The sequence below is a fragment of the Microtus oregoni genome, unplaced genomic scaffold (assembly GCF_018167655.1).
Source record: "Microtus oregoni isolate MIOR12 unplaced genomic scaffold, Mior012 000022F_ref0000154, whole genome shotgun sequence".
Classification (NCBI taxonomy): Eukaryota; Metazoa; Chordata; class Mammalia; order Rodentia; family Cricetidae; genus Microtus; species Microtus oregoni.
In genome coordinates, this window is record NW_024543081.1 from 12,204,251 (window position 1) to 12,218,726 (window position 14,476).

The 14,476-nt window shown below is 49.6% G+C and overlaps 1 protein-coding gene and 1 long non-coding RNA gene across 3 annotated transcripts in view; one reads left to right on the plus strand and one right to left on the minus strand.

Annotated features, from left to right (window-relative positions):
* The window catches only part of LOC121461074, a 61,509-nt gene that overhangs the window by 42,796 nt on the left and 4,237 nt on the right, over positions 1 to 14,476 (plus strand). The window lies entirely within an intron of this gene.
* The window catches only part of Cacng2 (calcium voltage-gated channel auxiliary subunit gamma 2), a 128,432-nt gene that overhangs the window by 17,609 nt on the left and 96,347 nt on the right, over positions 1 to 14,476 (minus strand). For both annotated transcript variants that reach the window (XM_041671824.1, XM_041671823.1), the window contains one exon: positions 1,371 to 1,454. In XM_041671824.1, the coding sequence (XP_041527758.1) occupies positions 1,371 to 1,454 (84 nt within the window). The remainder of the gene's footprint in view (positions 1 to 1,370; positions 1,455 to 14,476) is intronic.

The following is a 14,476-nucleotide window of genomic DNA, read 5'->3' on the forward strand; positions in this document are numbered from 1 at the left end:
CCCAATCCCTATCCTCCCACTTCTGTATCCAGGTCTTGTTTCTATCAGACTATCCTGGGATCAGCTGTCTCCGAGGGCCCTCCCCCTCAAGCCTGCTCTTATTGGTACCAGAGACTGTCTCACCTGTCTATTCAGGCTTCTCTACTGCTTAGCAGAGGCCCCAGTACATAGCAGGCACCCAATCCATGTTTGTTGTATTGTCTGATTCCAGATACAGTCACAGGTAATGACAACCAGATGGCCCCGAGGGAATTCTACTTAACAAATTTCAAGGCAATTCAGAAAAGGAAATGATGACACTCATATTTTCCTTGCCCTGATCCCCTTAAAAAACTGCCCAGGCATGGTGGCGCACACCTTTAATCGCAGCACTCAGGAAGCAGAAGCAGACAGATCCCTGAGTTCGAGGCCAGTATGGTCTACAGAGCGAGTTCCAGGACAGCCAGGACTACACAGAGCAACCCCACCTCAGAAAACCAATAAGTAATCTATAGATTGTGTCCTGATCTCTTCCTGGCTGCCTCACCAGTGCCGCTTCCCATAGGCTTTTCAGGGAAACTGGACCCCCTGGCGACCTGCACGCTGTTGCCTCTGACGCGAGTAGTAATTATTGAGAGAGACAGGGCGAGCCATATAATAAAGTGTCTCCTGCATTGCCTTTTTTTCAAGAGGATCCCGGGTGGTGTAAACTGGGATGCTGTCTGGGAGGGGAAGAGGAGAGGCACCCTGGAGCAGAGGCGGGGACCTCCTGGACTCTGTGAGTAAACCTTTCATCGAGCAGCCTGAGAGCCTTCAGCCTGGCTGTCCCAGACCTCAAGGACCCTCAGCTCCTCTCTGGGAAATCCCTTTTGATAGCTAACAAGGTCTGTGTTGGTTTCTGGGGATGGCTGAGAAATTTCCTCGGGGCTTCAAAAATGCTTTCTCTTGATAATATGTCTCAGGGGGATTTAAGATCACAGTGGCTACACTGGGTTTAACTTTGATTTGACTTGTGGCTGCGGGGGATGGGGGAGCGGGGAAAGGATAAATTTTCTCTCTCTATCTCTCTAGTACAAGTGTCCTGCCACTGCCTGCTGGTTTTGTAATATTTGAGAAATGTTCCCTGAATCCCTGTCTGTGCCATTCCCAGTGTTGGAAGAGAATGTCCTTTCTCTGCAGAACTGGGGGATGTTACCCAGCAGACAAGGACCCCCCCCCCCCCATGCCCCTCAGCATGATCAAGAGGGTGACTTCCCGGAGGATCTGAGGGTGTCAGCAGTTTCCTACCCTCTGTTGTAACCGGGGTTCTGAGTATGCCTGATTTTGGATTCTCAGAGTGGACAATTGGAGGGAGCCCTCAGCTAGGGAGGTTAAAACGCGGTGGCACTCACGGAGGAAGTACTCTGCGGTGTCTGCCTCGTAGTCTGCGTCCTCTGGAAAGTGGTCGATTTGCTTGCACAGACCTTTGAAGTTCCCTGCAAGGTAATGCAGAAGGAGTGAGTAAGTGCGTGGTTCGCGAGGCTCAGGACCCGCCTGCCCTTTCTGGTCGCTGTGGTCATCCGAGGGTCACCCCTGGAACCTTTGCCTGGTAGATGAAGGCACACTCTGCAGCCTGAGCACAGAGCTGAGGCTCCAGCATCAAACCCTGCCTTCTGTCCCCACCTCCTGTCCCCGACTCCCTGTCCTGGCTCCCTCACTTCAGCTGGAGACCAGGTTTGATTCTGGGCAGAAGGACTGTGCTTGTGAGCAGGGGATGGGCTCAGCAGCTCAGGGGGGTGGGTGATGGTGCTTGTCAGGGAGTCACCCAGTTCTTTGTAAGCTGTGAATTCTTTCCCAAGAAGGCAGACCCCAGACTGATTCAACAGACCACCTCTTAGAAGAGGCCAAGAGGTGGGTCCCATCTGAGCTGCAGGATAGTCCCCTTCCCAGTCTCAGAGTCCAGGCAGTTCTGAGTTGAAGGGCTGGCCCTCTACCACATTCCTTTTGGGACTCAAGGTTTCTCTGTGTAGCCTTAGACTGACTTCACATTCACCATGATCCTCCTGTCTTAGCCTTCCAAGTGCTGGACCACAGGCCTGGGCCACCATGCTAGATTTTAGTTTGTGAACTACAGCTCACCATAGCGACAAGAGGCCCATGAGAGTGGTGTTGTCACCCTGTTTCACAGAGAAACTGAAGCTCAAGCGCCCCAGTGCTAGAGCAGCAGGCTGAAGTGGGGTGCAAGGACTCAGATTTTGGCCTTGGTCTCTTTTGTTTGGTGAGAACTGGTCCCGGGCAAGTGCCAGCACAGGGCCCCAGCAGACTGTCAGCAGTGTTCCCCCAGAGAGTGAAGGAGTCATGGGAGGAAAGGGCCTGCAGACAGACTGATGGTGGGTTCAGCTCGCCATCACCAGAGTGGCAGCTTTGCCTCTGGCATGCGCTGTGCATTTCCCAGGACTGTGTCTCCAGCAGCTGTGGAGGCAAGACTGGTACCAGACCCTGCAGAAAGGATAGTCCCGGTTCAGCTGCCTGGTCCAGCTCGGCTCTCTTCACCAGTTTCTGTCTGAGCACACATGCATGTGTCCTGAATATTTAGTTTAGTGACTGAGGTGGGAGCAATGGACTGGAACCACCATCAGCTACTGCCTTTCTGTGGCAGTTGCTAGATTCACCTAATAAATACAGCCCCCAGGAACTCAGCAATTTAAAACCTTTACAATTTATTTTCTATTATTTATTTATTTCTAAGACAAGGCTTCACTTTGTGTATCTTAGGCTCGCTCGGAAGTCACTATTTAGTTCAGGTTGGCCTTTAGCTCATGGCAATCCTCCTGCCTCAGTCTCTCTAATGCTGAGATAGCATGAGTCACCATGTCCAACTTAGCAATTTGCTTGCTTATAGAGTCTGAAGATTGCACACACACATACACACACATACATATATGCATGTGCATGCACACACACATAGGCATGTGCACACACATGCACACAAGACACAATTCAATCATATGCACACAAACAGACACATGCACACATGCATGCACACCCATGCAAACATGTGCACATGCATACACATACCTACAGAGATATGTGCACACACAGACATTTGTATGCACAGACATGCATGGACACTCACACACATACACACATGTAGAACACAGTGCACACACAGACATTTGTATGTACAGACATGCATGGACATTCACACACACATACACACATGTAGAACACAGTGCACACACAGACATTTGTATGTACAGACATGCATGGACATTCACACACACATACACACATGTAGAACACACTGGATTTTTTTTTCCACTTAACCTCGCTTTGTAGTGTCAAAATGGATCTATAATCTTCTAGGGATTTTGATCTTTTCTTCAGCCTCAGTCTGTTGTCTCCTCTTAACCCTCCTGCATTTGAGGGTGCTAACAAGAGGTCTGTGCCACCCTGATACCTTATTCCCAGTATCCAGGCTCACGCTTTCTCTCCTTTCTCCAGCAGGAAGCGGCAGCTGCTTAGCTGCTCTCTCCTATTCAGTAACAAATCCCAGCCCTTCTGAAGCACTTTTCAAAGCACTTTCATTTTCTTCCCATTTGATCTGACAAATATTTCATCAGTGCAGCTCCCTGACAGGCAACTGTATGAGGACTATGCACAGGAGGCTCAGAGTCCCTGAGGCCAAGGCTCCAACAACATGGGGACAGAGTTGATCTGGAGCCCAGGGCTGGAGGTGGAACCTCCTGGTGTCCCATGCCAGGGCCCTACACTTCCTCCTGTGCCACATCCCCACTTGACCTGGTGGCTCCTAGCACAGTGCCAGGCATGGGAGAAGTGTCTGAAGGATGAGTGGAGGCTGTGGGGTGTGAGCAGCCAGTCCTCTCCTTCAAGGCCCACATCTGCATGTCCACTGCCCACCCATGTCCCAGGGGGTGCTCCGGAGAGCTGGAAGCTCAGACTTGCACTCCACTGCCTCCTTCCTGCCTGGGCCTCTAGAAGGAGCAGCAGGAGCAGCGAGAGCCTCTCCAAGGTGCCCTCTTTCCAGGGAGAGCAGGGTCATCACCTTCACCTCTCCTCATTGCCCATGTGCATGCTTCCGTGTCTTTCTCCCCATCTCCACCAGGCAAGCCCTCACTTGTGGGGTCACCGCAGTCACCCCACGTCTACATTTTGTGCCTTCCCTTTCCCAAACTTTGAAAATGCAAATGGCCTCATGCCTCTCCAATCTGTGCTCCACCCCAGCCTCACGAGAAAAGCTGTGCATCTTTAACACACCAGGGTCTGCTCTCCATCTCTGACCCCGCCTCCCACTTACTTTCTCCCTCTTGGTACACCTCTGCTTTCTCACCTGCTGTGTCCCTTACTACCCCAGGACCTTTGCACTTGCTTGTCTTGCTTCCTGAGCCCTCAGCGAACCCTTGCGACTTCCTCCTGCATATGCTACAGTGTTTGCCTCTGGCTGGCTACTCTGCTGTGTGTGTGTGTGTGTGTGTGTGTGTGTGTGTGTTAAGGCTTGCATGGGGGCACTAGAGAATGCTCTAGGAGAGAGGAAAGAGATGAAGGAAGACTTGGACGGGACAAGGCCCAGGACACAAAAGTAAGGTGTATGGGGGAGGGACAGCATACTGTGATGCAGGACAGCACTGAAGGCCGCAGCCTGGAACTACCCTCTTTTGGTTCCTTCTAATTTCCCGATGCCAACAACAGCAGGATCCGCTGGAAAGCAGGAGGGGAAAGACTTGGAGATTTGGGGTAGGACTCTTTTCCTTAGGAGCTGGGAGAGGGATGGACCAGGCTGCTGTGCATGCGTGTGACCTGGCCTATGAGCACTGGCTTAAAAGTTGCTTTTGAGGTTCTTTGATCTCTGGCACCATTCAGGATGCAGGTAGAATACAGTTGGGGGAGCTGCTATGAGATGAGTTCACTGTGTGTGTGTGTGTGTGTGTGTGTGTGTGTGTTTATGGAGCTGAGCTCCCAGAGGTACTAGGCAGCCTAGGATCAAGCTAGATGCTGAAAACCTCACCCTGCATCTCTCACACATGTGTGCACGTGTATGTGATTTCATTAGGATCTAGGAAGCCTTAGGTAGATGGGGGTGGGGTAAAGTACTTGTTGGGTTCAGGGGAAGGATCTAGAAGGTGAGGCACGCTGGTCAGAGAGTGGGGTGCAACAGAAAGAGTGTGGAGAGCTGGGGTGACTAGTAATGCCAAGGTCAAGGTGTCTCAGGGGGAGGAGGGGGCGCCCCTGAAAGTCTTGGCAACAGGAAAGATTATACAAAGGAATTTGAGACAAGACAATTGCATCCTTTTTAGTTTCCCCACATGCCAAGTGTGTGTTAGGAAACTGCCTACCCCGTGAAAAGTCGATGCACAGATGATACATCAAATTATGCTAATGGGCCCCAAATAATCGGTTGGTTTTTAGAAATTATTGGTGTGATCTTTGGTTGATGAGGCTGCTGCAGACTAAATGATGGCCCTGTCTAGCCACGCTTTGACACGAGAGGCCTCGGCAGATGCTTCCTGGCCTCCTCGTTGGAAGAAGAGAGAGCTTGGTCACAGTCAGTGTGGCTTCCTTCCTTATCTCAGGTTTTGTGAAACTAGCCCCAGGAGCCACAGTACCGGGAGGCCAGGCCTCAGGCTGGGTGATGGCACTAGAACCATGGGGAGCGGGGGTGTGTGGGGAGGGGAGCACTGCCAGACACTTGCATGGGGCACTAGGGACTGGAGGGGCTTCGGGGCCTGCAGAACTGAGGTCTTGTGAATGGAATGCAGCCTCTGGCCCATCTTTGGGAGGAAAGGGAGGAAGGATGGTGGCACCCAGCCCTCCCTCCTCTCTGCCTGCCCTATCCTAGAGGTCCCTCTAGCCACCCCCTTCAGTTATTGGAAATTGTTGGCACAGAAGCACAGTAGGATTTCAATGTTCAGCCACTAGGAAAGCAAACACCCTCACAGGCCGGGTTCAGGTTCTTGGAAGTGAGGTGGCCAGGGCCAGTCCCTGGAGGGACTGTCCAATGGATTCAGGATCTCCTAAAACAATTACAAGATGGCTCAGGAGGGGAAGACAGCAGGTTAGAGTGAGTGAGGGAGTGAGGGGAGCTAGAGAGAGAGGTGGGGAGTTACGTGAGTGAGTCTCAGAGGCTGAGGAGTTAGGGAGGAGGCTGGGGCATGGCCTGTGGATAGTTAATATCAACGAGGGGCAGAGGAGTGGTACCTCTGGGACTCAAAGAGAACAAGGATGAGAACCTTGGGAGTTCTGCCTACACAGGGATGATCTAGAGTGTGGAGGCTGGGAAGTTGAGGGCGGGGTCAGTTAAGGGAATAAAAGCCTGTACTAGCAAGCCAGGAGTGGCCAGGCCCAGGGAGGCAGAGGCCATGGTGCGCTCAAATCTGGTGGTTCTGAGGCCAGATGACGAGGCTGTGAGAGTCCAGGGACAGAGCCTGGGCTACCCAGAATCCCTAGCTTCTGTCCCAGTAGTGGCACATAGGCTTCCTGGGGGTGGGTACCTACATGGGTGTCATTCACACAGGAAATTAAAATGGACACATCATGACAGGGAATGGTATGTCCTGGCTTTCCTGAGGCAGGCCTCCAGTCCACCCCATCCCCTCCTGTTTGGGGGGGTCAGTGGCCTCACATGGATCAGGTGTTCAAAGAACCTACTCTCTTGGCCTGGCCATGACATTCCTTCAAGTTGGCTTCATCCTTTAGGGCTGGCCAACTGGTTGGTGCCAGCATGACTGAGGTAGACTTTGCCTGAACTCTGGCCTCTGTGGGCTCCCAGTGCAGGGAGCAAGGCAGAAAATACAGAGTGTGTAGAGGTTGGTGTCTCATGTACCAAGTTAGATGAGTGTGCAAGGCCTGGTGGGAGCACAACCCTTCAACTAACATTGCAGCACAAACTGTATACTATGTTCTTTGTAACTTCCTGAGGATGCAGGGATAAAAGAAATGCAGTTTTATTCTTAGGGCCTTGAAGTCGATGGTATGAGACGGAAAGCTTGTGGTGGAAGAGCAATCAGTGCTGGAATGCGGTGGGGGGAAGGGAGGGGTCGCAGGACTGGAGAAGGGTCTGAAGGCAGCGGTTTGTTAGAATCCACTTGCCCAGGCTCAAGGTGGGTGTTTGGTAGTATCTCTCCATAACTCTCAAGAGCTTAAAATCCACTATGATGCAGGAGTTTACACCAAGAATCTCCCAAATGCTACAGTCTTGTTCCCTTTCCCAGCTATCCTTTCCCCAGAGCCTGCAGTTAAACCACCTTCTGCAAACGTAGGACAAATAGAGGGGGTGAAGAAGATGGGATACCTCTAGAGGACTAGCAGAGAGTGATGAGGGTAGAAGCTGGCTGGACAAGGGACAAAGGCCAGTTCCCACCAGGGAGAAGACATCTCCACTGCAGCTCCTCCACCCTGCGCTTGGGGGAAGGTGTGGGGAGGGACTCCGGCTCCCAGCTCTGAAGGATAACTCCACCAAGGGGTTCAGCAGCCAGGCATCTCCATAGAGGGAATGTCCCCAGCCTTAAAGCCCTATGGCTTCTGGCCAAGTGGAGGAAGTAGGGTGCCAGGCTGGAGCCTGGGGCTGCCAGGACTCTGCCCTCAGGAACTTCGTGGGCACCCTGGAATTCAGGCTTGCAGGTATTAAGTGGGATAAATGGCAGTTTCAGCAGCTCCATAAAAACACCAACTGCTGCCTTGTTTCTGGAGGTACAATAAGCTCTGGTGAAGCCGGTCATTAGGGGCGGCTGGTGAGGCTTTATTTTCACATATGCGTGAGTGACTGAAGGAGCAGAGAAGGGAGGGCAGGGGCGAACAGGAGGAACCAGGGGGAGGCTGGCTAAGTAATTTTTTTAAGTGAAGTAAATGCAGGGTTTGGTGGGAACTGTTCGCTCTCTGCTTTCCAACCTCTCCTCCTGACTTTTTTTTTTCCCCTGGCAGGGACCTCCCTGGCAGTGGGATTTCGGGGAGACCTCATGAGATGGGAGATATGCATGACTAGTACTTCTTCAGGACAGCCTGGGTACCAGCTGGTATGTGATGATCTGTAGTGATAACTCATGTGGTAGCGTGTGAGCTTGCTCATTCAGTTGTTCATTCGTTCATTCATTCATTCACTCACTCATCCAGTGGGTACTTCCGAATGCTGGCTGCAGCGAGGTGCCGGACACTTTCTGGGTAGGGTCACTCTGGCCTGCCCTGCCTCCCTGCTTTCCTGGTGTTTGTTCTTTCTGTATGCTCTACAGGTTCAACTTTCTGCAGCTCTCAGCACTGACTGCGTGGGAATGATGGCTCGCACACTGTCCTGTTGTATCTGGTCTTGGTTTTTATTTCCATAACAACTTCTTTAGTGCTTTCCCTGAAATGTGTGGGAAGAGGTCGGAGTCCTGGACTCAGAATGATCTGGCCTTTAAGCCTGGCTCTGTCAGGGCTCTGCTGTGTGAATCTGAGAGGTTGTGTAACCAGTCCCTACCTCAGTCTCCTTTGTGTAAGGAAGGGGTATTACTCGTTGTGTAGTTCCGAGGGCCAATTCTTAAGACTTGCGATAGCACATGCCTTTAATCCCAGCACTCGGGAGGCAGAGGCAGGTGGATCTCTGTGAGTTCAAGGCCAGCTAGATCTACAAGAGCTAGTTCCAGGACAGCTAGGGCTGTTACACAGAGAAACTCTGTCTCAAAAAACAAAACAAAAGCAAAACAAAATAAAACAAACAAACAAACAAACAAAAGACTTGAGATAACAGAAGTGAGGGTCCCTGGTAGTTCCTAAGTATCCAGTAAATGTTGCCTCCTCCTCCTTTTGTTTTAGAGACAGGGTTTCTTTGTGTCACAGTTTCTGGCTGACCTGGAACTCCCTTTGTAGAACAGGCTGGCATACAGGGATCACAGAGACCTGCCTGCCTCTGACTCTGGAGAGTGCTGTAATTAAGGGATTAAAGACTTGCACCACTGTTCCCCAGCTCTTCTTTTCTTCCTTTTGTCTTCTTTGCCATCCTCATCTTCGCCACCTTCTTCTTTTTCTCCTCCTCCTCCACCTCCTCCTTTCCCTCTTATTTTTTCACCCTTTTTTGTCCTCCTTCTCTTCTTCCTTCTTTTCTCCTCCCCTTTCTTGAGACATTGTTGATATGTAGCCCAGACTAGCCTTGAACTTATTAAACTCCCTCCCCAGCCTTCTGAGTGCTGACATACAGACACGTACGTGTCTCCATGCCTAGGCCTAGCCTTCTTTGACACTTTTCCATTGTCCTCAGCTGAAAAGACTGTTTTCTTCTCTGTGCTCCTGAATAGTGATTAGATTACATAGGCTTAGAAATTCCTCAAAGTCCCCTAAGATGGATAGGGAGGGGCCAGAGGACTGTGTTTCTGTTAAGTTCCCAGGTGATGCCCACACTGCAAGGACCCTGGTGGACACATTTGGGCCTGACGGATGAGGCTGTGGGATATTTTGCACATGCTTTGATCTTGTTCTGTCTTGGTGTTATCAAAAAACGAGTCAAATCTGTAATCTCAAGAGCAGACTGCCTTCTAGACTTCCCCGAAGATACCATATTTTCCTTGATTCTAAGATGCTCATGTGTACATTTCATCACTGCTGGGTTCATTTAACACAACATGTGGCTTTTTTTCCTGAAAAATGTTGTCTCTGGGGCTGGAGAGCACTGGCTGCTCTTGTAGAGAAGCTGGGTTTAATTTCTAGCACCCACATGGGGGCTTACAACTACCCATAACTCCAGTCTCAGGAAAGCTGATACTCTCTTCTGACCGCTGAGGGCAACAGGCACCCCAAGGCTGCATGCGCACACACACACACACACACACACACACACACACACCATTTTTACACATAAAATAAAAATAAATAAATCTAAAAAATTTTAAAAAGTTTTCTCCTGGGAAAAGTTTATCAAACATGAAGAATTCATGAATCTCTGAGTGTGCCTACATGAAAAAGTGGGAAGACAGCACAGGACACATCTCCATCCTCCTAAACAAATGAGCATCATACCAAATACTAGATCCCTGGGGTGAGAGATGTTTCTGTGTGTCCCTCTTGAAAAGTCTACTTGAGAGAACTGAACTGTGTGTTCATGTCACACTCAGCGATTCTTCCAGAAGTGTGGCGTGGGGAAGCCCCTGCGTGAAGCTACAGGAAGACTCATGCAGTGTTTCTAGCAGCACTGCTTGTCACTGAGGCAAGCCAGGAAGGGACCACCTTTCCTGTCACCTTGTAGTTCAGGAGCAGGATGGGTTGCTAGGGAGCAAAGAACGTGGATGGGTTCTAGGTGTCCTACCTGTGAAGGCAGGTGAGTTCCACAAACAAGAGATTGACACCAATAAGCCAGGCTGCGTGTACAACCCATATACTCGTGCCTGTAATTGTACCATTCACAATAACCAGACTCCGGGTTCAGCCTAGATGCCCATCAGCGGATGACGGGTAAGTGCGGTATGAAATGTAAAAGGTGGTACATATGCATGCTGGAACTTTATTTGGGTATAAAAAGGAATGAAATGATGTGTTTTTCGGGATGAATGGCCCTGGAGATCATCAGGTTGACTAAAATAAGCCGGATACAGGGCGAAAGATATCGTGGATTTTATCTCATATGCGAAATCTAATGAAAAAAAAACGAGAAAGAGGTAGGCCTACATGGATGGAAAAGGAAGGAGACAAGTGGGAAGATGGAGGAGTGAGAAGAAGGTAATGGGGGTGGGTGTGAGTACAGTCCATGGTGCATGTGGAAACACCGTAATGAAACATGGTTTTTGTACCATTGCTTCTTACCAGTAACGAACAAACAAAAACAGAAAAATTAGGGGCTTAGATGGTAAAACGCCTATGGTGCAAGAGCGAGGACCCGAGCTTGGATCCCCAGGACCAGTGTGAAATCCAGGTGTAGGGACAGACACAGGCACGTCCCTGGAGTTTGCCAGTAGAGCCAGCTGGTGACCTCTGAGCTCAGTGAGAGAACCCATCTGAAAACTAAGGTTGGAGAATCAGGTGTGGTCGTGCATGCCCTTAATCCCAATACTTGGGAGGCAGAGGCAAGTGGATCTCTGTGAGTTAGAGGCCAGCCTGGTCTACAGAGCTAGTTCCAGGACAGCTAAGTTTATATAGTGAGACCTTATCTCTAAAAATAAAAATAAAACAAAAACAAAATAAACTAAACTAAGGTGGGAAACTGTTAAGGAAGTCACCTTTCTTTGACCTCTGACCTCCACATGCATGCACACATAGAGGCACATGCACTGCCCCCCAACACTGCTACACACACACTGCCTCCCTCTGCCCCTCCAGCTCTGGGTTACAAACATGTACCACCGTGCCTGGCTCTTCCCGGGTCCAGGGTCTCTGTGGAGCAGAGGTCGGAGTGCGACCACATCATTAGTCACTGTGGCACTCAGGGGTCACTATTTTATTCTCTAGTTCTATATGGGCAATCTTGTTGTTTGTATTTTAATTTTTAAGGATTTTACATGTAAGTGAGATCTTGCAATAATTTTCCCTTAGTGACTGGGTTATTTTCCTTAGCATATTATCCTCCAGTCTCATCTGCATTGTGTCTTTGCAAAGAGACAGCAGGGTCTCTTTCTAAAAGGCTGAAGATAGACCACTGTGTACAATCTCATGGTTTCCCTCCTGTATTCCTTCCTATCTCCTCTTTAGAGATAGTGTCTCACATAGCCCAGGTTGGCCTGAATTTGCTGTCTAGCTGAGACTTTTCTTCAACTCCGGAGCCTCCTGCTTCTACCTCCAGAGTAGATTATAGGCTTTTACAATCTCTCTCTCTCTCTCTCTCTCTCTCTCTCTCTCTTTCTCTCCCCCCCCCTTTTTTTGAGACAGGGTCTCACTGTGTAGCCCAGGTTAACCTCAAGCTTGCAGAGATCCACCTGCCTCAGCCTCCCAGGTACCGGGATTAAAGGCATGCATCACCATACCCGACTGCTTCATGGTCTCTGTAGGCAGCTGGTCACTGACAGATACCCTATGGTGTTTCATACCGTGGCTCCTGTCAATGATGCTCTTGAGAGCATGGGTGCAGACATCTTTACCAGCTGGTGATTTTATCTCCCTGAGTGCCTTCTGGGAAGGGTGTGCTGACTCATGTACTTTGCTTAGGAACCTCCATTCTGTCTTCCATGATGGTTGTCTGTCTCTACCATCCCCACTCAGCGCATGTGGGGTCACTTTTCTCCTCACCCTCGCCAACACCTGTTACCTTTGGTCCTTCTGCTAGCAGTCATCTTTACAAGCATGAGGTGGGACCTTCCAGTGTTTTCTATTTGCATTTCTTTGGTAGTTAGTAAAATTGAACACTTGGCATGGACCTACTGGCTACTTGTATAGTCTCTTTTCAGAAATGTCTACAGAAACCCATTGCTCATTTTAAAATTAGGCAACATTTTCTTGTTACTGAGTTATATCTGAATTCTTTATCTGATAGATACTTTGCAAATACTTATTCCCAGTTCCCAGGCGGTCTCTTCATTTTTGTTACTGGTTAAAGTAGTCTTTTATGAAATTTAATATTAAACACATTTAAAAATACATTTTACAGGAGAAAATCAGCTGGATTCTCAGGGTATGCAGTAGGTACTCATTAAATACTTACTGAGCAACTTACTGTTGGGTGAATCAAGTAAGGTCCCAGTGTCCCTGTCAACTTTTGTTTTGGATCAATTTTACTGTCATCCAGTGCTAGCTGCTGTCATGAGTGCTGGAAAGAAGTAGGAGGGATGGCTGGATATGGACCAAGTAAGCCAGCCTTGGATAAAGGAAGTTAGCAGGGGGCATAAGACTGTTGTGGATATGACCTCCAACAAGGGAAGAAGGCAGCAGACCCCAGGGAAGAGGTTTGGAGATCCGACAAGAGGCTCCTGGAGATGATAGAGCCCATGCTGGGGGATGGGCAGGGGTGGGGCTCCTGGGCACAAGGAGGGGAGGTCAGCTGGTGGCTTTCCATGATGCATGAGTTGGTAGGAGCCTGATCTCAGCAGAACTGAGAACTTGGAGGGTTCAAGAACCAGAACTTTGAGATCTCTAATCACAGCCCCATACACTGGGGGTGGAGCGGACTCCGAACTGGTCTCTGAGAGATGGAATGAACCCGTATCATGGGCAGCTGAACCCTAGACAACCCCAGGTCCCATTCCTAAGGAGGTAGAAGGGATTCACACAGGGTAGGAGACAGGCGAAAGCACCCCCATGAGGCCACTCGTATTTGACAAAGGCATGAAAGGACATCAGGTCGCTTCTCTCTAAATACAGTTCCATTCAATTCAGCGTCTGCCACCGGAGGGCAGCGATCATTGGTGCTTAGTCTTCAGGCTGCACAGTGGCACCTCTCTGGGCCTTCGCCTCCTGAGCTTTGAGACAGGCACACCTGTGGAAACTGCACAAAACCTGGCATTGCAAGGGCTCCACCAGAGCTTCTCAGCTTGCAGAAACTCCACAGTGGCAGGATGGACACATGGAGCCCTTCTCCTCAACAACCTTATGGTGGGCAGGGGAAGGCCAGAGATCACATTGTTAGGTGCCTAGAGTATTCTCCAGGTTGTCACAGGACCTGTGGACACTGACAACATATGAACAGGCCTATTCAGATGACGCTGTCATTTCCAGAGTCCTGAGAGCAGGACGTTAGTAGGTAGACGCTGCTCTGTATCACCAGCCGTAGTTCTATCATGGGAGGCTGTGTGTTTGGCAGCTGTGACCTCGCAGGAGAGCCAGAGTCTTGGTCACCTCTCTGTCTGTCCTCTTTCTTTTTTTCATTTTAACAAGCTTTCTCCTTTAAAGCATGAAGCTTTATCTCAGAACACTTCAGTGACAGGTGATTTGGTCTACTAAGGAATCCAGCTCGACAGCGAAACACTTCAGACCATGGAGTTAACAGCAGGTTACATCACCTCTTATGACAAATGTTCTACCAACTTCTTGACATGCCCCTTGTCCTTTAGAACTATTACTCTTGGGTAGGCCGTCCATCTTTTAATTCAACATTTCAGATGGTTCTCAGAAAGAATTGTTTTTGAGACAGTGTGTTACTACATAGCCCAGACTAGCCTTAAACTCATAAACTACCTGCCTCAGGCTCATGAGTACTGTGATTCCAGGTGCCACCATTTTGGCTGAGTCTCTCTCTCTCTCTCTCTCTCTCTCTCTCTTTCTCTCTCTCTCTCTCTCTCTCTCTCTCTCTCTCTCTCTCTGTGTGTGTGTGTGTGTGTGTGTGTGTGTGTTGTATCCTAACTGAGAGGGAATAGCAGAGGTTGGATTATTTAGGACCTAATGAGTTATTACCTATGAATTTTGGCCCAATTGGGAATCTCTGAGTTAACATGACCTGAACAGTGACCGGGGGTGATGTGCTGTTGCTTGAATTGGGAATGGATTTGGGAAGCAAGATTTAGAATAATGACTTTAGATTTCTCCATGGATAGAGAAAATGCAAGATGCCTCCCTCTGCTTAGTCTAGCCGAAGCTGCTGACCACAGACTCCCTTCAGTTCATCTTCATGGTTCAG